This window comes from Natrix helvetica (genome assembly GCF_964273705.1).
Source record: "Natrix helvetica genome assembly, chromosome: 4".
Taxonomy (NCBI): domain Eukaryota; kingdom Metazoa; phylum Chordata; class Lepidosauria; order Squamata; family Natricidae; genus Natrix; species Natrix helvetica.
The window spans coordinates 4,314,469-4,336,249 of record NC_138550.1 but is presented as its reverse complement, the minus strand read 5'-3'; the positions used below and the strand labels follow the sequence as shown (position 1 = coordinate 4,336,249).

The window sequence follows — 21,781 nt, the reverse complement described above, 5'->3', positions numbered from 1 at the left end:
TATGTCCTCTCTTCTGTGTGCCCCCCTCTTCTTGGGTGCCCCCTGGTCCTGTGTGCTCCCCCCCTCTTCTGGGTGCCCCCCTCTTCCTGGATGCCCCTGGGCCATTGTGCCCCCCTCTTCTGGGCGCCCCGTGGTCCTGGGTCTCCCCCTCCTCCGAGCGCCCCTCCCTCCCCCCCTCCCCGCCCGTCAGCATCACAATCCTCGGGCGCCGCGCAACGGCCCCGGCTCGGCCCTCCCCTCCTCCTCCTCGTCCGCCTCCTCCGCCTCCGCCGCGCCGGCTCCTCCCCGGGCAGGTGCTATAAAGGGCGTCGCGGCGGGCGCTGGGCTGGCTGAACCGCCGGACCCTCCGAGCCCGTCTCCACCTTTGGCCTCGCTGCCCCCGGCATGGATGGGCGCTGACCGAGCCATGAAGACGCTCATCGCTGCCTACGCGGGGGCCCTGCGAGGTAGGCTCCCCCCGGAGGGGCTGGCTGGTTTGTGGGGGGGGGTGCGCAGATGAGGATGCCGCGCATCTTTTTCCCCCTTTGCGCCTGTTTCGGACCTTTTCCCCCTGCGCGGTTTCTCCTCTTGGGGAAAAGGGTCAGGATCGCCCCCACTCCCCCCGATGATTGACACCCCTGGGGGGGTTGCAAAGGAAGACACCTCCCCCCCCCCAAGGAGGAGCAGCAGCCTTTGATCCTGCCTGGCTTCTCTCTGCGTGAGATCCTGAGCCAGGGCTGGGAGCGTTAGGGACCCCCCCCCTGGGTGGGAGTGGCTGGGAATCATCATCATAATGACATCTTGTATAGGATCTCCTAGGATATAATATATGATATGGTGGAAGAGATCGGATACAGCGTTAAGATATATAAGGCATAAAGGTGCAAGACGAAGGTATAAAATATATACCATATAAGATGTAATATAGTAAAGAATATAATATGCAGTATAAGACACGCAGTATAAGATATATAAGAAGATGAAGATATAAGATAAAGATATATAAGGTATAATATATGATGCAATATATGGTGTACAATATAAGATATACAGTAAGGGAAAGATGTAAGGTAAAGGTATAAGATATAGGGTATAAGAGATGATACAATGTAATATGATATTCAAATATACAATATACAGTAAGGGGAAGATATACGCTAACGCTATAAGGTATGTGATACAATATAATACGATATACTATATAGGATTTACAGTAAGAGGAAGATATAAGACAAAGATATAAGCTAACACTATAAGGTATGTGATACAATGCTATAATACGATATACAATATAGGATATACAGTAAGGAATATATAAGATAAAGTTATAATGTATAATAGATGGTACAATATAATACGATATACAATATAGGATATACAGTAAGAGGAAGATATAAGATAAAGCTGTAAGGTATAATATGTGATACAATATAATACAATATACAATATAAGATAGACTATATATCCTATAATATAAGATGAAGATGTAAGAATATAATAATATGAGGTATAATATATGATATGATATGTGATATAAGATATAGATATAGATATAAGGTAATATACAATATAATATACAGTATGCTATGATAATTATTGGTTTCCTGCCTAGGCAGGGGGTTGGACTAGAAGACCTCCAAGGTCCCTTCCAACTCTGCTATTGTATTGTATTGTATATATGATATAAGATCTACTGTATAGAATATGTAAGATGAGGATATAAAATAAAGATATGAGATATAATACGATGTTTATTACAAATAAACATCCCCTCCCACCAAGACTTACAGAAAGACGGCAGCTCCGATCACATTTTAAGCCCACAGCTTGAAGATGGTAGGTGAGATCCTGCCGAAACGTTGCAAAGACAATGTCAACCTTACACGGGAAAAGACCCGAATACAACAAAACCAGCATACCTACACCCGTGAAAATCTACGAATATATATATATATATATATATATATATATATATATATATATATATATATATATATATATATATATATATATATATATATATATATATATATATATATATATATATATATATATATATATATATATATATATATATAATAATATATATATATATATATATATATATATATATATATAATATATATATATAAATTATATATATATAATTTGTTTTCGTAGATTTTCACGGGTGTAGGTATGCTGGTTTTGTTGTATTCGGGTCTTTTACACGGGAAAAACCTTACACGGGAAAAGACCCGAATACAACAAAACCAGCTTATATATATATATATATATATATATATATATATATATATATATATATATATATATATATATATATATATATATATATATTAATACAAAATAATTATTTCATGTAATGTAATATATATTCATATGCATTAATATCATGTAATATAGGATCGTATAGTTCTCTCCTGCCATGGGAAGGGGGTTGGACTAGAAGACCTCCAAGGTCCCTTCCAGTCCTATTATTCTATGTTCCATCTGCCTCTCCCTAATCCTTGCAAAGGACTTTAGAAGTGTCTAAAAATGCCAAATCCTGTCTAAACATTTGACCGACTGCGCTACCCCCTATGAGTATTATTATTATTTCTATCATTTGGGGGACACCCTCCTCCAAATGATAGAAATTGACTTTCCCACTTTTGCAATTCGGGAAGCGGGCAAAAAATTAAAATCCTGCTGACTGGGGAAGATAATGCGGGAATGCTGAACTTTTGATAAAATCATTGCTAATGATTTTAAAAAAAATGAATACTAGGAATTGGAAAACCAGGCCTGATTAAATGCACTGTTTTGGAGTGTTTGTTAGCTCATTTCCCTTTTCTTTTTAAAGAAGTAATTTTTGGTTTAGCAGAATCATTGAAGCTGTTGATGGTTTGGTGTTACACACTGGCCTACTTCATTTTTATCCTGGTTTGAGGTTGGTTTTTGGCACTATCTGTCTATCTGGGGTTAGGCCATGCTGTGATATGTGGTCAGTTGGTTACTTATTGCTTTAGGGCAGTATTTTTTCAACTTTGGCCACTTGAAGATGGGTGGACTTCAACTCCCAGAATTCCCCAGCCAGCCAGCCTGGCTGGCTGGGGAATTCTGGGAGTTGAAGTCCACCCATCTTCAAGTGGCCCTATAAACATGGATTTAGAAGCGAAGCACATGCTCCCACAGGAATCCAGCGTGCCTGCAATAAATACTAACCCTGATGAGTTTTGAATGCCGGTTAGTTTTTCAGGGCTTTGTCCGTTTTTGGAACTTAGAAATGGGGTTTAATCTGGCCTTAATTTAAGGATGGTGCGTGAACTCAAGCCTACAGGGACGTTTAACTATCATCTTTATCCAGTGATCACAAAGCAATTTTTCGCTTCTTTTGATCATAACAAAGCTTGAAAAACAGCCAGGTGCCAATTCTGGACGCTGTACTCTCTTGCAGGATGGCAAGAGTGGCATAGTGGAGCTTCCCTGTGTTAAGGCAGTCTACCCCTGAATCTGTTTCTGCTAGGAACCCTCAGGAAAGGAGATCATTTCCACTCCCAGCCAGCCTTCTGCTCCGAACAGCCTGATTTTCGTGATCTGTTTTGGTTGTTTTTGCAAGAAAGGTGAACTTTAGCTTTTTCCCAACTCTGTTAAACTTAACCTGTAATCCCTCAACTATTTGGGGAGTGAGTGCGGGCGAAGCCAGCAAGGTCAGAGCGACGATCCACCTGCCAAAATCCACAAGCTGGAACTGGGGGGGGGCGGGGGGGGCGGCTCAGCATAGGAGAAGGGGCCTGGCAGGATCTTTTGATTGTCCAGCTGATCCATCTAGTCCTTGACTTATGACCGTAATGGAGCCCCCCCCCCACATTTTTGTTGCTACCTGAAACATTTCTTCAGGGGATTTGGCCCCGCTTTACGACCTTGCGTGCCACAATCACGGCACCTGTTAAGTTTTGTAACACGGTTGTTAAGTGAATCTGGCTTCCCTCCCCCTTCACTTGTAAGGAGGTCACAAAAGGGGATCATGTGACCCAGGCACACTGCGCCCGTCGTAAATGTGATTCGGTTACCCAGCGTCTGAGTTTTGATCACGTGGCTATGGAGGTACTGCAACGGTTGTAAGTGCGGAAAACGGTCGTAAGCCACTTTTTTCAGTGCTGTTGCAACTTTGAACGTTTGTATGGACAGATGGATGGATGTAAAAGTTTCCCCGAAATGGCACCTATTTATCTACTCGCCTTTGCATGCTTTCCAACTTCTAGGTGGGCAGGAGCTGGAGGAAGGGATGGGAACTCACCCTATCACATGGCACTCGGGTCTCGAACCTGAGCTATCAGCTTTCCAACCGACAAGCTCAGTGTCTTTAACCACTGGCCATCCCATCCATCTCTCTCTCTCTCTCCCTCCCTCCCCCCTTCCTGCCCACATCTGTCTGTCTATCTATCCTATTTCCCCAAAAATAAGCTTTCCCCAAAAATACTGCAACACAGCAGCATCCATGAGGTGACCACGCCCACCGCCTCCTGCACCTCAAAAATAGTAAGATCTCCCTGAAAATAAGGCCAAGTGCTTATTACGGGGGTCAAAATAAAATAAGACCACGTCTTATTTTCAGGGAAACACGGTATCTCTCTATCATCTGTCTGTCTGTCTGTCTGTCTGTCTGTCTGTCTGTCTGTCTGTCTATCTATCTATCTATCTATCTATCTATCTATCTATCTATCTATCTATCATCTATCTATTTATCTATCTATCTTCTATCTATATTATCTATCTATCTATCTATCTATCTATCTATCTATCTATCTATCTGCTCTGTCTATCTATTATCTATCTGTCTGTCTATCTATCTATATCTATCTATCATCTATCTATCTATCTATCTATCTATCTATCTATCTATCTATCTATCTATCTATCTATCTATCTATCTATCTATCTATCTATCTATCAATCTATCCTGTCTGTCTGTCTGTCTGTATCTATCTGTCTGTCTGCCTGTCTCTATCTGGTCTGGTCTGTTTCTATCTGTCTGTCTGTCTGTCTGTCTGCCTGTCTCTATCTGGTCTGGTCTGTTTCTATCTGTCTGTCTGTCTGCCTGCCTGTCTCTATCTGGTCTGGTCTGTTTCTATCTGTCTGTCTGTCTGTCTGCCTGCCTGCCTGCCTCCCTGCCTGCCTGCCTGCCTGCCTGCCTCCCTGCCTGCCTGCCTGCCTGCCTGCCTCCCTGCCTGCCTGCCTGCCTGCCTGCCTGCCTGCCTGCCTGCCTGCCTGCCTCCCTCCCTCCCTGCCTGCCTGCCTGCCTGCCTGCCTGCCTGCCTGCCTGCCTGCCTGCCTGCCTGCCTGCCTGCCTACCCATCTGATCTCTCTCTCTGTCTATGTAGAAGAACCAAGGTGGCATAGTGGTTAGAATGCAGTACTGCAGGCTAAATTGACTGCTGGTTGCCTTCAATTTGGCAATTTGAATCGGCTGGGTGACCCTGGGTGGGTCAAATGAGGACCCAGATGGTTGGGGGGCAAGAGGCTGGTTCTGTAAACTGCTTAGAGAGGGCTGGAAAGCACTGTGAAGCGGTATATAAGTATAAGGGCTATTTCTCTTCCCCTCCCTCCCTCCCTCCCTCCCTCCCTCCCTCCCTCTCCCTCTCCCCCCCCCCTCTCGTATGGATACGACCACATGTTTAAAAGAAGTGGAATAGCTGAGGCTGCTATGCTATAGACAAAAGTTCTGCATATTTTCTTCATTTTATTAGGTGCAATTTATACTATTCACATAGGGATAAGCAGCTTGAAACCTTACAGCAAGATGGAGAGTAAACCAATGTAATAAATAATTATTTAACATCTGATAGTCTGTCCCTGTCCAGAAAAGCTAACTGGCTTCCATTAACCCTGGAGATTTTTTGGTGTGTTTTAGGTCTATCCATCATGCCTAATTGCATCGGTGTCCTTGTTTTAAGTAAGCCGTCTGTCTGCCGTCTGTCTGGTTTTTCCGCCGTTTTCCTTTTCTGCAGTTCTCCATTCCAGGTTGCTATCTGTGTTACTGCTGCAACTTTGCCTTGAAGCTTAGCAATTGATGAATAGTTAGGTAAACGAGGCAGGTGCGATCAGGTTTAATGGACTGTGAGAATCACCTTGAGAAGCAGAAGGAAGAAGAACAGGAGCCAGACAATGGTAGGTTTAGTATCCTGGGTTTTAGAATAGAAATAGAATAACAGAGTTGGAAGGGACCTTGGAGGTCTTCTAGTCCAACCCCCTGCTTAGGCAGGAAACCCTACACCACTTCAGACAAATGGCTATCCAGTCTCTTCTTCAAAACTCCCAGTGTTGGAGCATTTTCAACTTCTGGTGGCAAGTCGTTCCACTGATTAATTGTCCTCACTGTCAGGAAGTCTCTTCCAGGTTGCTTCCCTCCCTGATTAGTTTCCATCCCTTGTTTCTTGTCCTGCCCTCAGGTGCTTTGGAGAATAGGTTGACTCCCTCTTCTTGGTGGTAAAGGTTCCCCTCGCACATGTGTGCTAGTCGTTCCCGACTCTAGGGGGCGCTGCTCATCTCCATTTCAAAGCCAAAGAACCAGCGTTGGCGGAAGATCAGTGGTCATGTGGCCGGCACGACTAAACGCCAAAGGCGCACGGAACTCTGTTACCTTCCCACCAAAGTTCTGGGAAAAAACACCTCTCTAACTAGGTAGGAAGGAACGTAAACAGAGATTTGGAGGAGCTATTTGGCAATGATTAGTAAAACTTGAGCTTAGCCCCAGGAAACAGGAAAGGGTGAGAAAGAAATTCAAGTTTGACTTGCCTTGATGTGCTTTGGAATAAGAGAGAAGGAAACAAAGTCAGGTTTTCAAGACTCGAATGTTATAGCCTAGATCAGTATTTCCCAACTTGGCAAATTTTAAGACATGTGGAGTTCAATTCCCAGAATTCCCCAACCAGGCTCCTCCCTTCAATCTCTCTCTCTCTCTCTCCTTTCTATCTTTCTTTCTTTCTTTCTTTCTTTCTTTCTTTCTTTCTTTCTTTCTTTCTTTCTTTTTCTTTGTTTTTCTTTCTTTTCCTTCCCTCCCTTCCTGTCTCCCTCCTGTTCCTTCCTTCCTTCCTTCCTTCCTTCCTTCCTTCCTTCCTTCCTTCCTTCCTTCCTTCCTTCTCCTTCCTGCCTTTCTTTCTTTCTTTCTTTCTTTCTTTCTTTCTTTCTTTCTTTCTTTCTTTCTCTCTCTCTCTCTCTCTCTCTTCCTTCCTTCCTTCCTTCCTTCCTTCCTTTTCCTTCCCCCTCCCTCCCCTTTTTTCTTTCTTTCTTTCTTTCTTTCTTTCTTTCTTTCTTTCTTTCTTTCTTTCTTTCTTTCTTTCTTTCTTTCTTTCTTCCAATCTTCCTTCCTTCCTTCTTTCCCTCCCTCCCTTCCTTTCCTATTTTTACGTTTTATTTTATTACATTGTATTTTACTTTTTGTTGGATGACAGCCACGTGTTCATCCCAAGTATGTTAACTTTAAACTCATGTTATGTACATCACCTTGAGGAAATGATGTACACCGGAAGGATAAATACTGTATATGTACAGTATAAATGGATGTAATTTTTGTGAGCGAAGGAAAGCAATTCCCCCAGAGCATTAAAACCAGTTTAAGCGACAGGCTGTCTCACGTAGTGAAGTTTTCTCAGCTACTGTCCCTGTTAGAAACTAAGGGCCCTGATGGATTTATCTGAACTGCACATCAACACACGGCATGTTGTAAAATGGTTCATTCCACTAGATTTGAAAAAAACAACAACCCACTTGTAGAGCAGGTTTGCCGTAATACAGAAGCACTGGCTAAAAATGCGATTTTTTTTTTGCTAGAGCTCCAGGATACCTGACTCATCACACTTTAAACCTTTTCCCCCGTGGGATGGAATATTTTGAGGATTAAGATTTAGAGGAAGACTATTCCCAAGATCTGGCGATACGATGGTCAGGATGAACGATCATAACAGAATAAGACTTGGAAGGGACCTTGGAGGTCTACTAGTCCAACCCCCTGCTGGGGCAGGAGACCCTATGCCAATGATGGCTAACCTTTTTGTCGTCGCGGACCATAATACCACGTGCACGTGACCTCCCCGGCGCATGTGTGCGTGACCCCCCTGCTTCCCCCGCGCCTGCCACATGCCTGCGTGACCCACTGCACTCCCTCCGCCTCCCACGCATGCGCACGCAACCCCCACATGTGCCCAGCTCATGCATGCAAGACACCCCCTGCCCATGCGCCCCTCCCCCTGTGCATGTGTGTGCATCTCCTGCATGCACCCCGTCCCGTATGGATGCTCAGCAGAGACCCGAAAACCATAGAGATGGTGAATTCTAGTTCTGCCTTAGGCCTGAAAGCCAACTGGGGGACTTTGGGCCAATCACCAGGAGACAGTGAGTTCTAGTCCCGCTTTAGGCATGAAAGCCGGCTGGGTGACTTTGGGCCAATCACCAGGAGACAGTGAGTTCTAGTCCCGCTTTAGGCATGAAAGCCGGCTGGGTGACTTTGGGCCAATCACCAGGAGACGGTGAGTTCTAGTCTCGCCTTAGGCATGAAAGCCAGCTGGGTGACTTTGGAACAATCACCAGGAGACGGTGAGTTCTAGTCCTGCCCTAGGCATGAAAGCCGGCTGGGTGACTTTGGGCCAATCACCAGGAGACGGTGAGTTCTAGTCCCAATTTAAGAATGACAGCCAGCTGGAAAAAAGGTTTGTTTGTTACCTTGGGTTATTTGGTTAATTTCTTTATGGTTTTAGGGTGCTATGAAAATACAGATCATTTTCGTAGTTGACGGTTCAGGTTGTTGTATGAATCCGGAGAAATGATTAATATCATCCCAAGGGTTCCGTGTGAAGGAAATCCATCTTGGTAGCTCCGAAGCTGGGACGTGGTGGCTCAGTGGCTAAGACGCTGAGCTTGTTGATCCGACAGGTCGACAGTTCGACGGTTCGAATCCCTAGTGCCGCATAACGGAGTGAGCTCCCATGACTTGTCCCAGCTTCTGCCAACCTATATGCAAATAGAAAAATAGGAACCACCTTTGGTGGGAAGGGAACAGCGTTCCGGGTGCCTTCGGTGTTGAGTCATGCCGGCCACATGACCACGGAGACGTCTTCGGACAGCGCTGGCTCTTCGGCTTTGAAACGGAGATGAGCACCGCCCCCTAGAGTCAGGAACGACTAGCACAGATGTGCGAGGGGAAACTTTACCTTTAGCTCCGAAGCGTTTCAATAACTAATCCTGCCGGTCAATCACAGGACAGAGGGAAACACCCATGAGAAGAAATTGTCCTTTATTCGGGATTGCTTCATTTGGCTTCGCTTCACCCAAGGTTGCGTAGAGTGTCCAAACTTATGGCTTTGTGCCACCGGTGTGTTTTTCATGATAAATAAATACCGAGCTACCCCGATGGAGATTAGATTTCATCAGCTCCTTGGATGTTTGCCCAAGATCCAGGTGAAAAGTAAGATGAAATAAAATAAAGAGAGCTTTGCAGAGTTTATATGGGCCTGCGTTAAATAAGGCATAGGGGTCAGGTAGGAAAGCAAAGACGCTTCTTCTGGCTAACAGTAAGGAAATAGAGATTACATAAAATAGAATAGAATAAAATAACAGAGTTGGAAGGGACCTTGGAGGTCTTCTAATCCAACCCCCTGCCCAGGCAGGAAACCCTCTACAATTTCACACAAATGGTTATCCAACATCATCTTAAAGGCTTCCAGTGTTGGGGCATTCACAACTTCTGGAGGCAACTTCTGTTCCACTGATTAACTGTCAGGAAGTTTCTCCTCAGTTCTAAGTTGCTTCTCTCCTTGATTAGTTTCCACCCATTGCTGCTTGTTCTGTCCTCAGGTGCCTTGGAGAATAGGTTGACTCCCTCTTCTTTGTGGCAACCCCTGAGATATCGGAAGATTGCAATCATGTCTCCCCTAGTCTTTCTTGATTGCTTTTGGCAAATGATTGCCTTTAGTAGGAATTGCAGTGGCAAAAACCCCACCGATGTGGAATTACGGGAAATCCTCAAATTACGACCATGATTTCAGGCCACTGTTAAGCAAGACACTTGCTAAGTAAGTTTTTGCCCCATTTTACATTCTTCCTTGCCACGGTTGGTAAGCAAATCAATTTGCAGTTGTTAAATTAGTCACAAGGTGGCTCAGTGGCTAATACGCTGAGCTTGTCGATCCAAAAGGTTGGCAGTTCGGCGGTTCAAATCCCCAGCGCCACGTAATGGAGTGAGCTCCCGTGACTTGTCCCAGCTTCTGCCAACCTAGCTGTTCGAAAGCACGTTAAAAAATGCAAGTAGGAAAATAGGAGCCACCTTTGGTGGGAAGGGAACAGTATTCCGTGCGCCTTCGGCGTTTAGTCATGCCGGCCACATGACCACGGAGACGTCTTCGGACAGCGCTGGCTCTTCGGCTTTGAAACGGAGATGAGCACCGCCCCCTAGAGTCGGGAACGACTAGCACATGTGTGAGGGGAACACCTCTGATTTCAGTCATTGCCACGGCAGCACCATTATCTGCCATCATTCACCATCACCCTGCTTTGCAGCCGTATCTCAGCCTCATGAAGAAATACAAACACACACCAAGATTTCCAAAGATTTATTTTTTGACATTGCCAGTTTCCAAGCCAACCTTCCACAACGGATGATTCGTGCAGATCAAGAATGCTCCGGGTGGTTAAACCCAACGCTGGCGAATGGCATGGCTGTCTTCCCAACGAAATACAAGGAGGAAGAGAAGTAAAACAAAAACAAAAACCCAGGAATCTCCCTACATAACCGAATTGCTTCAGAGGCTGCTGGAGACCTACCATGCAGCTTTCCTTGCACCTTGCAGGGACAACAACTCCCAGGATTCCCAGCCAGTTGGGACTTTTAGGGTGAGGAAGATTGGCACAGGGGAATGGCAACTTTCTGTACTTGGCTGAGGTTTTTTTTAAATCTCATTTTTATTATTGTTAGTAAATAAGTCAAAGTGGTGAAGATACCTAATCTTTCCCCTATTTTCTCTACAACAACAACCCTGTGAGGTAGGTTGGGCTGAGAGAGAGAGAGTGAGTGAGAGAGAGTGAGTGAGAGTGAGTGAGTGAGTGAGAGAGAGAGAGAGAGAAAAAAAAAAGAGAGAGAGAGAGAGAGAGAGTTTCAAGGTCACCCAGCCGGTTTTCATTTTCTAAGGCAGAACTAGAATTCACTGACTCCTGGTGATTGGCCCAAAGTCACCCAGCTGGCGTTCTTGCCAAAGGCGGGACTAGAACTCACTGTCTCCTGGTGATTCCCTCAGTTACCCATCTGACTCTCATGGCTATGATGGGACTAGAACTCACCGTCTCCTGGTGATTCCCTCAGTTACCCATCTGACTCCCATGGCTACGATGGGACTAGAACTCACCGTCTCCTGGTGATTCCCTCAGTTACCCATCTGACTCTCATGGCTACGATGGGACTAGAACTCACCGTCTCCTGGTGATTCCCTCAGTTACCCATCTGACTCTCATGGCTACGATGGGACTAGAACTCACCGTCTCCTGGTGATTCCCTCAGTTACCCATCTGACTCTCATGGCTACGATGGGACTAGAACTCACCGTCTCCTGGTGATTCCCTCAGTTACCCATCTGACACTCATGGCTATGATGGGACTAGAACTCACTGTCTCCTGGTGATTCCCTCAATTACCCATTTGACTCTCATGGCTATGATGGGACTAGAACTCACTGTCTCCTGGTGATTCCCTCAGTTACCCATCTGACTCTCATGGCTAAGATGGGACTAGAACTCACTGTCTCCTGGTGATTGGCCCAGAGTCAACCAGTTGGCTTTCATGCCTAAAGTGGGACTAGAACTCACCGTCTCCTGGTGATTGCTCCAAACTCACCCATCTGACTTTCATGTCTAAGGCAGGACCTGAACTCAGCATCTCTGGGTTTCTAGCTTGGTAACTTAGCTACTAGGCCAGGGGTGTCCAAACTTGGGCTGGCTGGGGAATTCTGGGAGTTGAAGTCCACAAGTCTTAAAGTTCCCAAGTTTGGACACCCCTGCACTAGGCTATACTAACTCTAAGAAAGTTTAAGGCAGTTTTAAGGCAGGGTTTGAGCACTTCTGGGTTGTGCTTGTTGATGGTGAAGGTTGCAACCACTGACAATCCATGGCAGTGATTCTCAGTCTTAGCGCCTTTAAAACGTGGGGACTTCGACTCCCAGAATTCTCCAACCAGCACAGCTGAATTCTGGGAGTTGAAGTCCCCACGTTTTAAAGGTACACTGATCTATGGCTTGGTGCGTTGGGAAAACCCTAATCTTGAGATTGAAGTTTCTGAAAAGCCAACATGGTGAATAGGAGGCATGCTGGGAGTTGTAGTTCAAAATCCTGTGGGGGCTTGAGGCGCCTGGTCTTGTAGCTTTTAACCATGGGGTTGTGCGTGGCTATATCTAAACTGAACCAGCCTCACCACTGGTTTAACTATAGAAGTAGATTTCTGGGGTGGTACTAGATGACCTCTATGCTCCCTTCTGATCCTTACGTTGTATGTTGCTTGCCTGTTCCATGTTTCTTCTCTGCTTTCACCCAGGTTGACCAAACTAGGTGGGAAAAGGACAGAATAACAAGATTGGAAGGGACCTTGGAGGTCTTCTAGTCCAACCCCCCTGTTCAAGCAGGGAACTCTAAATGGTGGTCCAATCTCCTCTTAAAAACTTCCACCAATGCAGCTTCCATAATGTCTGAAGACAACCCATTCCATTGATTGATGGTGTACTGTGTAGTAATGTGTAGTTGCAGCAATTTTCTCCCTAATTTAATGCCCTGTGGACTTTAGCTGATTTTTCTTAAAGAAATCGGCTGATCTCCCAAATGAACGGTGGCTGAAAATCCAGCAAGGTCTGGGCCTTGTCTCAGAAACAGCAATGACTCAAATCGAGTAGCGGTTGAGAGGTTTCCTTCCTTCCTTCCTTCCTTCCTTCCTTCCTTCCTTCCTTCCTTCCTTCCTTCCTTCCTTCCTTCCTTCCTCTTCTTTCTTTCTTTCTTTCTTTCTTTCTTTCTTTCTTTCTCCTTTTTCTCTTCCTGTCTTCCTCTCTTTCTCTTTCTCTTTCTTTCTTTTTCTCCTTTCTTTCTCTCTCTTTTTTCTCTCCTTTTCTTTCTTTCCTCTCTCTCTCTCTCTCTCTCTCTCTCTCTCTCTCTTTTTCTCTCCTTTCTTTTCTTCCTTTCCTTCTCTCTCTTTCTGTCTTTCTTTCTCTCTCTCTTTCCTTCCTTTCTGTCTTTCTTTCTTTCTTTCTTTCTTTCTTTCTTTCTTTCTTTCTTTCTTTCTTTCTTTCTTTTCTCTTCATTCTCTTTCTTTCTCCTTTCTTTTTCTCTCTCTCTTTCTCTCCTGCCTTCCTTTCTTTCTCTCTTTCTCTCTTTCTCTCTTTCTTCCTTCTTTCTTCCTTCTTTCTTCCTTCCTTCCTTCCTTCCTTCCCTCCTTCCCTCCTTCCCTCCCTCTCTCCCAATGGATGTTTGGGGCAGGTTGCATTGCAGTTAAAATGTGATAATTGCTCAATATGCCTGGATTTCTCCAACTGAGCATCTCTTGAGGGCCACTGAGGAGACTCCTGCTGGGTTGCCAATAGCAACCTCTCTTCCTCCTTCCTCTGCCCATTGGAAGGTTTCCTTGCGTAGGGTTGCAGGTTGAAATCCAGGATCTTGACATCGGTGAAGATCTGCACTACAGGTAGTCCTTACAACTTACAACCACAGTTAAGCCCCAAATTTACCTTGTTAAGTGAGACATTTGTTAAGTGTGCTTTTGCCCCATTTTACAACCTTTCTTGCCACAGTTGTTAAGTGAATCACTGCAGTTGATAAGTTAGTGACTCCGTTGTTAACTGAATCTGATTCCCCTGTTGACTTTGCTTGTCACAAGGTCGCAAAAGGGGGCCACAGGACCTTGGAACACAACAACGGTCATAAGATGAACTGGTTGCTAAATGGGTTCCCCATTGACTTTGATTTGCTTGTCAGAAAAACACAAAAGGGGATCGCATGACCCCAGGACATTGCAACCGTCATAAGTGTAAGTCAGTTGTCAGACATCCAAATGTAAATCAGGTCGACATGGAGAGATCCTGCAACGGTCATTAAGTGTGAAAAAGCAGAGGTCAATTTTTTTCAGTACCTTGATAAGTTCAAATGGCCACTAAATGAACTGTTGTAAGTCGAGGATGACCTGTGGTGATCACATGATCCTGGGACAGAGCAACTGTCATAAATGCATGCCAGTTGCCAAGTGCCCGAATTTTGATCATGGGACCATAGAGATGCTGCAAAGGTCGTAAGTGCGAGAACTGGTCATAAGTCACTTTTCTTTAGTGCTGTTATAACTTTGAATGCAGCAGTCAGAAAATGAAATCCTTTAAGCAGCACATCTCTGAATTCGCTCACATTGAGGAAAAGACATGTGGTGGTTGCGTGTCCAAAGATGCTTTGCCGAGAAGAAATGTGTGTTGCAAAAACAGACACACTTTTCAGGCTTTCAATTTTGTGTCCCGCAGATTCATACTTCTCTGCAGGGTGGATTTGATTGAAATCAAGTCGCTTTAAATCACGATTGAAATCAAGTCCCTTTAAATCACTATTGAAACCAAGTCCCTTTAAATCACGATTGAAATCATGATTTGAATCACGATTGAAATCAAGTCACTTTAAATCATGATTGAAATCAAGTCGTTTTAAATCATGATTGAAATCAAGACCCTTTAAATCACGATTGTAATCAAGTCCCTTTAAATCACGATTGAAATCAAGTCCATTTAAATCACGTTTGAAATCAAGTTGCTTTAAAGCACGTTTGAAATCAAGTTGCTTTAAATCACGATTGAAATCATGATTTGAATCATAATTGAAATCAAGTTGATTTAAATCACGATTGAAATCATGATTTAAATCACAATTAAAATTGGGGACTTAAATCACGGTTGAAGTGGTCACGTGATCAAAATCACAGTTGAATTCAAGTTGATTGAAATCATGATTGAAGTCTCGATTGAAGTCTTGATTTCAATCACGATTGCAATCACGATTTAAATCACTAGTAAAAAGGCTTGCTTTAAATCAACTTGATTTAAATCATAATTTTTAAAGAGCAACTGTCATCTCTGACCTGCTGTTGACTCACCGACAGCCCCATTGGCTTTAATGGGACAGCTGGTGTTGTGGCAGAGACACAAGAAGCAGAGGACATGGCGGGCAGCAGGTGAGTGGATGCCCGCTAACAGGCACTGCCATGATGGATCTGAAATGACAGGTGCTCTTTAATATTATATTTATAAGCTGCTTAGAGGTTTTCACTTTCATTTTTACTGCTTTCCCTCTTTTCCTTTCATGCTGAATAAACTGAATTATGAATGCACCTTAAATAGAAAACAATCTTCAGATAGATTTTTTTATTCCAAAAGCATTTTATTAAAATAAATTTTATTTAAAAAAAATTAAAAATCCGATTTAAATGAAAAAAAAACCCATTTTTTTAAAAAATCTGACTATATATATATATATATATATATATATATATATATATATATATATATATATATATATATATATATATATATATATATATATATATATATATATATATATATATATATATATATATATATATATATATATATATATATATATATATATATATATATATATATATATATATATATATATATATATATATATATATATATATACATACAGCTTGATTTTTATACACCCTGCTTCCCTAACCTAAGTCCCAATCATTAGGAAATGCTTACGTGCTGAGCTAAAAAGCAAGATATGCCCTTCGGTTTGTTTGACATTTCCGGATTGGTCAATGAATAACTTTTGGAGATTTGCAGAGGTGAAAAATCTACTTGCAAACAAGCTTTTTAAAAAAATTCACGGTCCATTTATGAGCAGGACAGGTTGACCTCCTTTTCCTCTAAGGAAACAGTGTCAACACTTGGATCTTCTATAATCTACTTCCTCTATTCTTGACCTGCTTCTGGCCTGTTAAATTAACCTCACCTGAAGCCTTTTTTCTCATTTACACCTCAGCATGGCTGAAAGGGTGTCCATTTCCCCTCTACTCTGCTTTTAACACTGCTATGTACAGAATACAGAGTTGGAAGGGACCTTGGAGGTCCTCTAGTCCAACCCCCTGCCTAAGCAAGAAACCTTATACAGGTGGTCCTCAACTTATAACAGTTCGTTTAGGGACCATTCAAAGTGACAATGGCACTGAAAAAAGCGACTTATGACCATTTTTCATACTTAAACCGTTGTAGCATCCCTGTGGTGATGTGATTTATATTCGGATGCGGGCCAATTGACTCATACTTACAACCGTTGCAGCATCCCGGGGTCACATGAATCCCCGTTTTGCAAGCAAAGTCAATGGGACAACCAGAGTCACTTAACGACCGTGTTACTAACTTAACAACTGCAGCGATTCACTTAGAAAATGTGGCAAGAAAGGTCGTAAAATGGGGCAAAACTCAACACATTTCTCCCTTAACAACATAACTTTTGGGCTAATTGTCATAAGTCGAGGACTACCTGTACCATTTCAGACAAATTGTTGTCTAATCTCTTCTTAAAGACCGCCCATGATGGAGCACCCACAACTTCTGAAGGCAAGTTGTTCCACTGATTGATTGTTCTCACTGTCAGGAAACAGGTTGCTTCTCTGTGAGAAATTCTGTTTATATATAGCACCACAAAGAGTACAATCACCATGTGCTTTACTGCTTAACTGTTCAATTGTAACAGGGCACTCTGCTTAGGACAAAAGAACATAGAGTTATCCAAACTTGTAAACACTGCCATTTATTGGCTGAGTACTTCTGTAGTTGTTGCATGAAGTTGCTTTCCAACAATGAATTCCAACACCCCCTTTGATTAGTTTCCATCAAGGAAGGAGCCAACCTAGAACTAAGAAGAAATTTAATCAGATGTCTAGTGACAGTTGCATCTGAATTTTGATCATGTGACCATGGGGATGGTGCAACGGTTATAAATGTGAAAAATGATCATCATTCACTTTTTTAGTGTCATTGTAACTTTGAACGGTCACTAAATGAACTATTGTAAGTCAAGGATTCCCACTGTAATGACTTGCAGTGGGAATTCTGCTCCCAGTTGTGGTTGTAAGTGGACGAACATTGTATGAGGCTGCAGAGTTAAGCATTGCTTCGAACGACCTCCTCTTAACTTGAACCACACAGTTTGAGGTGAACATGTTGTTCCTCATTGTTTAGTCGCTAAGTTGTGTCCAACTCTTTGTGACCCCCATGGACCAAAACACGCCAGCCTCCCCCTCCATTGTCTCCCCAAATTTGCCCAATTCATGTTTGTTGCGTCGATGACCCTATCTAACCATCTCTTCCTCTACTATCCCCTTCTTCTTTCGCCGTCCATCTTTCCCAACATCGGGGGCTTCTCCAAGGAGTCCCCTCTTCTCATTTGCCGGCTGAAATATTTGAGCTTCAGGTTCGGGATCTGTCCTTCCAAAGGACAGAGTTGATTGCCTTTTGGATTGACTGATTGGATCCCCTTGCAGTCTGAAAGAGATTCTCAGGAGTCTTCCCCAGTTCAAAAGCGTCAATTCTTCATCGCTCAGCCTTCTTTCTGGTCCGACTCTCACAGTCGTACACACTGGTGATGGTCAGTAGGGAATTAATAGCTAATGGTTAGTAGGGAATTAATTAGTTACGGTAATAAGGAATGTGGAGAGTTACATTCAAAGTCTCTGGAAGGGATCGGTGGGGAAGCCTTTGGAAATCACTCAATGGATCGAATTCTCTTCTTTTCTCCTTTCAGGGACTGGTTCCAGCATCTTGTCGACCCTTCAGGATCTGTCTTGGCTGTCCAAGTCAAAAGTGGAGAAGCAACTGCAGATCATTTCAGTGCTACAATGGGTGGTCTCATTCCTTATGATGGGTAAGGAGATCTTTTTGTCTCAAACGTCCAAGACTTTTGGGGTGGTGCTCTTGGGAGATAAGGATGCATGGATCACGGAAGGTGCCTTCAAGAGAGACAAATAAGGAATGGAATGGAATGGAAAACAGAATAGAATAGAACAGAACATAGGATAGACTAGGATAGGACAGTTGAGCTTTCGGTTTCCGGTCTGCGCATGTGCGCCCGCCACCTGCTCTTCCAGTTTCCGGCGCTCCCGCATGTGCGCACCAGGGAGCTGTTCTTCTGCCAGAACACAAAAGAGCCAACGGGCGATGACTGGCGTGCCCAAAGAGATGGCTCTGCGTACCACTTCCAGCATGTGTGCCATAGATTCTCCATCACAGGTTCAGGGTTTAGTCTAGTCTACTATTTTATTTTATTCTATTCTATTTATCATTCTATTTTCTATTTTATTCTGTTTTCTATTCTATATTCTCTTCTATTCTGTTCTCTTCTCTTCTCTGTTCTATTCTATTCTTCTATTCTATTCTACATGCTGTTCTGTTGTATTCTATTCTATTCTACATGTTATTCTATTCTGTTCTGTTCTATTCTCTTTTCTATTCTATTCTCTTTTCTATTCTGTTCTCTTTTCTATTCTATTCTCTTTTCTATTCTATTCTTCTTTTCTATTCTTCTATTCTATTCTACATGTTATTCTATTTTGTTCTGTTCTATTCTCTTTTCTATTCTATTCTTCTATTCGATTCCATTCCATTCTATTCTATTCTCTGTTCTATTCTATTCTTCTATTCTATTCTTCTTTTCTATTCTTCTATTCTATTCTACATGTTATTCTATTTTGTTCTGTTCTATTCTCTTTTCTATTCTATTCTTCTATTCGATTCGATTCCATTCTATTCTATTCTCTGTTCTATTCTATTCTTCTATTCTATTCTTCTATTCTATTCTTCTATTCTATTCTTCTGTTCTATTCTACATGCTGTTCTGTTGTATTCTATTCTATTCTATTCTATTCTATTCTATTCTATTCTATTCTATTCTATTCTATTCTACATGTTATTCTATTCTACATGTTATTCTATTCTGTTCTGTTCTATTCTCTTTTCTATTCTATTCTCTTTTCTATTCTATTCTGTTCTATTCTATTCTTCTATTCTACATGCTATTCTGTTCTGTTCTATTCTATTCTATTCTATTCCATTCTACATGCTATTCTATTCTGTTCTGTTTTATTCTATTCTACATGCTATTCTGTTCTGTTCTGTTCTGTTCTGTTCTGTTCTCTTCTCTTCTCTTCTCTTCTCTTCTCTTCTCTTCTCTTCTCTTCTCTTCTCTTCTCTTCTCTTCTCTTCTCTTCTCTTCTCTTCCATTCCATTCCATTCCATTCCATATTCTATTCTATTCTATTCTATTCCATTCCATATTCTATTCTATTCTAATCTAATCTAATCTATTCTAATGGAGATTAAAACATATAAAGAACAGCTGCAGGATTTCGATTTGGCTAGTCTATAAAAAAGAAAGGATGGGGGGATATGATAGCAGCATTCCAGTACTTGAGAGATTGCCACATACAAGAGGGGGGCCAACTTATTTTCCAAAGCACCTGAGGGAAGGACAAGAAGAAATGGGTGGAAACTAATCAAGGAAAGAAGCAACCTAGAACTGAGGAGAAACTTCCTAACAGTGAGGACAATTAACCAGTGGGACTGCTTGCCTCCAGAAGTTGTGGGGGCTCCATCGCTGGAGGCTTTTAAGAAGAGACTGCACACTCACTTGTCTGAAATGGTGTAAGGTCTCCTGCTTGAGCAAGGGGCTGGACTAGAAGACCTCCGAGGCCCCTTCCAGCTCTATTCTGATTGATTGAACACCCAGAGTTCTAATTCCTTCCTTCCCGAATTTCAGATTCCTTTTGTCTTTATCCAGATTCCTGGATAATGTTCCAAAATTTGCAGGGCCAAAAAGGGGGTTAGGTTCCCATCCCGAGCCAAAGGACCTGGACACCAGCCCCAAGTTTTATCTACCCCGTGATCCACAATACGAGTGTGACTGTGACTTGTCAAGGCCATTTTGGGGGCGTGTGGGGGGCAGGGTCCCCACCCCTGCTTGGAACAAATGGATTTTCTGCACGCCTCTAAACTTGTTTGCAGAAAATCTGGCTTGATGCCCTTTCTGGTGTTTTTCACCTCCACGGAGAGCCAAAATCTCAGTTTTTGGCACTTTTCCTTTTGAAAGGACCGAGGATAACTTTACCGGTAGTCCTTAACCTAGGACCGTCCGTCTGATCTCAATTCAAATTTATAACAGCTTTGAAACATGCTTGTATGACTGCTGCATCAACCACTGTGCTTTTGCCACTGTAATTTTGGGTAATTTTGACAAGGAGCATTGGCTCGCAATCTACTGAGGTGATTTGGGAGCAGTTTCTGGCAAAAAAACATCCACTGGGGGGATTTTGGATTGGTTTAACGAACGGGTGATACACTTTATGACCGACATTTAAAAAATGGGCATATCATCAGGTCTGGTCACAGGATAACTTAACTTATGACCTCGGTGATTTAACGCTGGAAATTCCACTCTCACTTGTCATTGTAAGTCGAGGACTACAATTGAGGCTGGAATTAGTCCTCGACTTAACAGCTGTTCATTTAGTGACCGTTTGAAGTTACCATGGCATTTGGGAAAAGTGACTTGCGACCATTTTTCACACTTACGACCGTTGCAGACCCGTGGTCCCGTGATCAAATTCGGAAGCTCGGCAACCGGCTCGTATTTATGACGGTTGCAATGTCCCGGGGTCATGTGATCTTCTTTTGCGACCTGCTGACGAGCCAAGTCAAGGGGAAGCCCGATTCACTTAACAACTGCGTTGCTAACTTATCAACCGCAGTGATTCACTTAACAACCGTGGCAAGAAAGGGCGTAAAATGGGGCAAAACTCAACAAAATTCTCGCTTAGCAACAGACATTCTGGGCTCAATTGTGGCCGTAAGTGGAAGACTACATGGAGATAAATATTCCAGATGTGGTTTATTTACCTGCTCCACTTTGTGAATTTCACCTGGTCTGTGAGTCAGGGGAGGGTCTAGATTGCTGGGCCAAGACACCCTCCCCCCATTCCTCGCTCACGTCTGAAAAGATGGCTTAATATCCTGTTTCCCCGAAAATAAGCCCCCCCTGGATAATAAGCCCAATCAGGCTTTTGAGTGCATGCGCTAAAATAAGCCCTCCCCCAAAAATAAGCCCTCCCCAAAAGTCAGCTGGTCCCCATCATTTCCTGGAGGAAGGAAAGGGGGGAACATGCCCCACGCGCCCCCACATGCAGCTGCCATCCACACGGAACAGTCTCGCGGAAGCCGCTCCTGCAAACCCTAGCTCCCGCACCCCTTCTCTTAGTGGCGGCCGCAAAAACAGTGGGCTGGCAAGAGTGCGCCAGAAACAGACAGAACTTACGGCCCTCTCTGGATCAGCTGATCCGCGGGCCGAGATTAAGGGGCCTCCTGCACCTCAAACATAAGACCTCCCCAAAAATAAGGCCAAGCGCTTATTTCGCGAGCCAAATGAAAATAAAACCCCGTCTTATTTTCAGGGAACACGGTCGTGAGTCACTTTTCCTTGTAGGGTTTATTTTTTTTAACAAGGTGCCTTGCAGCAGTTCCGTGCTATAATTCCCAGCTCGTATGATCTTTGCCCAGAGGATTCTGGTAGTTGAAGTGCACCAACATTTGGGGGGGGGAGGGGAGTGTATTTGTTAATTGTTCTGGTTCTCTCTGGATTTTGGCAAGCTTAAACTGCCCTATCCTTGGTAAATGACCCAGAATACGCTTCTCTTTACTTCTCTTTATTTAGGCAACTCAAAACCCTTGGCAGAGAAGATTGTTAAATA

The 21,781-nt window shown here is 43.3% G+C and overlaps 1 protein-coding gene across 1 annotated transcript in view; it reads left to right on the top strand.

Moving 5' to 3' along the window:
* Positions 1–326: 326 nt before the first annotated feature.
* The window catches only part of DGAT2 (diacylglycerol O-acyltransferase 2), a 41,300-nt gene continuing 19,845 nt past the window's right edge, over positions 327–21,781 (top strand). The window contains exons 1-2 of the mRNA XM_081949977.1: positions 327–446; positions 17,788–17,907. Of these exons, the coding sequence (XP_081806103.1) occupies positions 389–446; positions 17,788–17,907 (178 nt within the window). The 5' untranslated portion in view covers positions 327–388. The remainder of the gene's footprint in view (positions 447–17,787; positions 17,908–21,781) is intronic.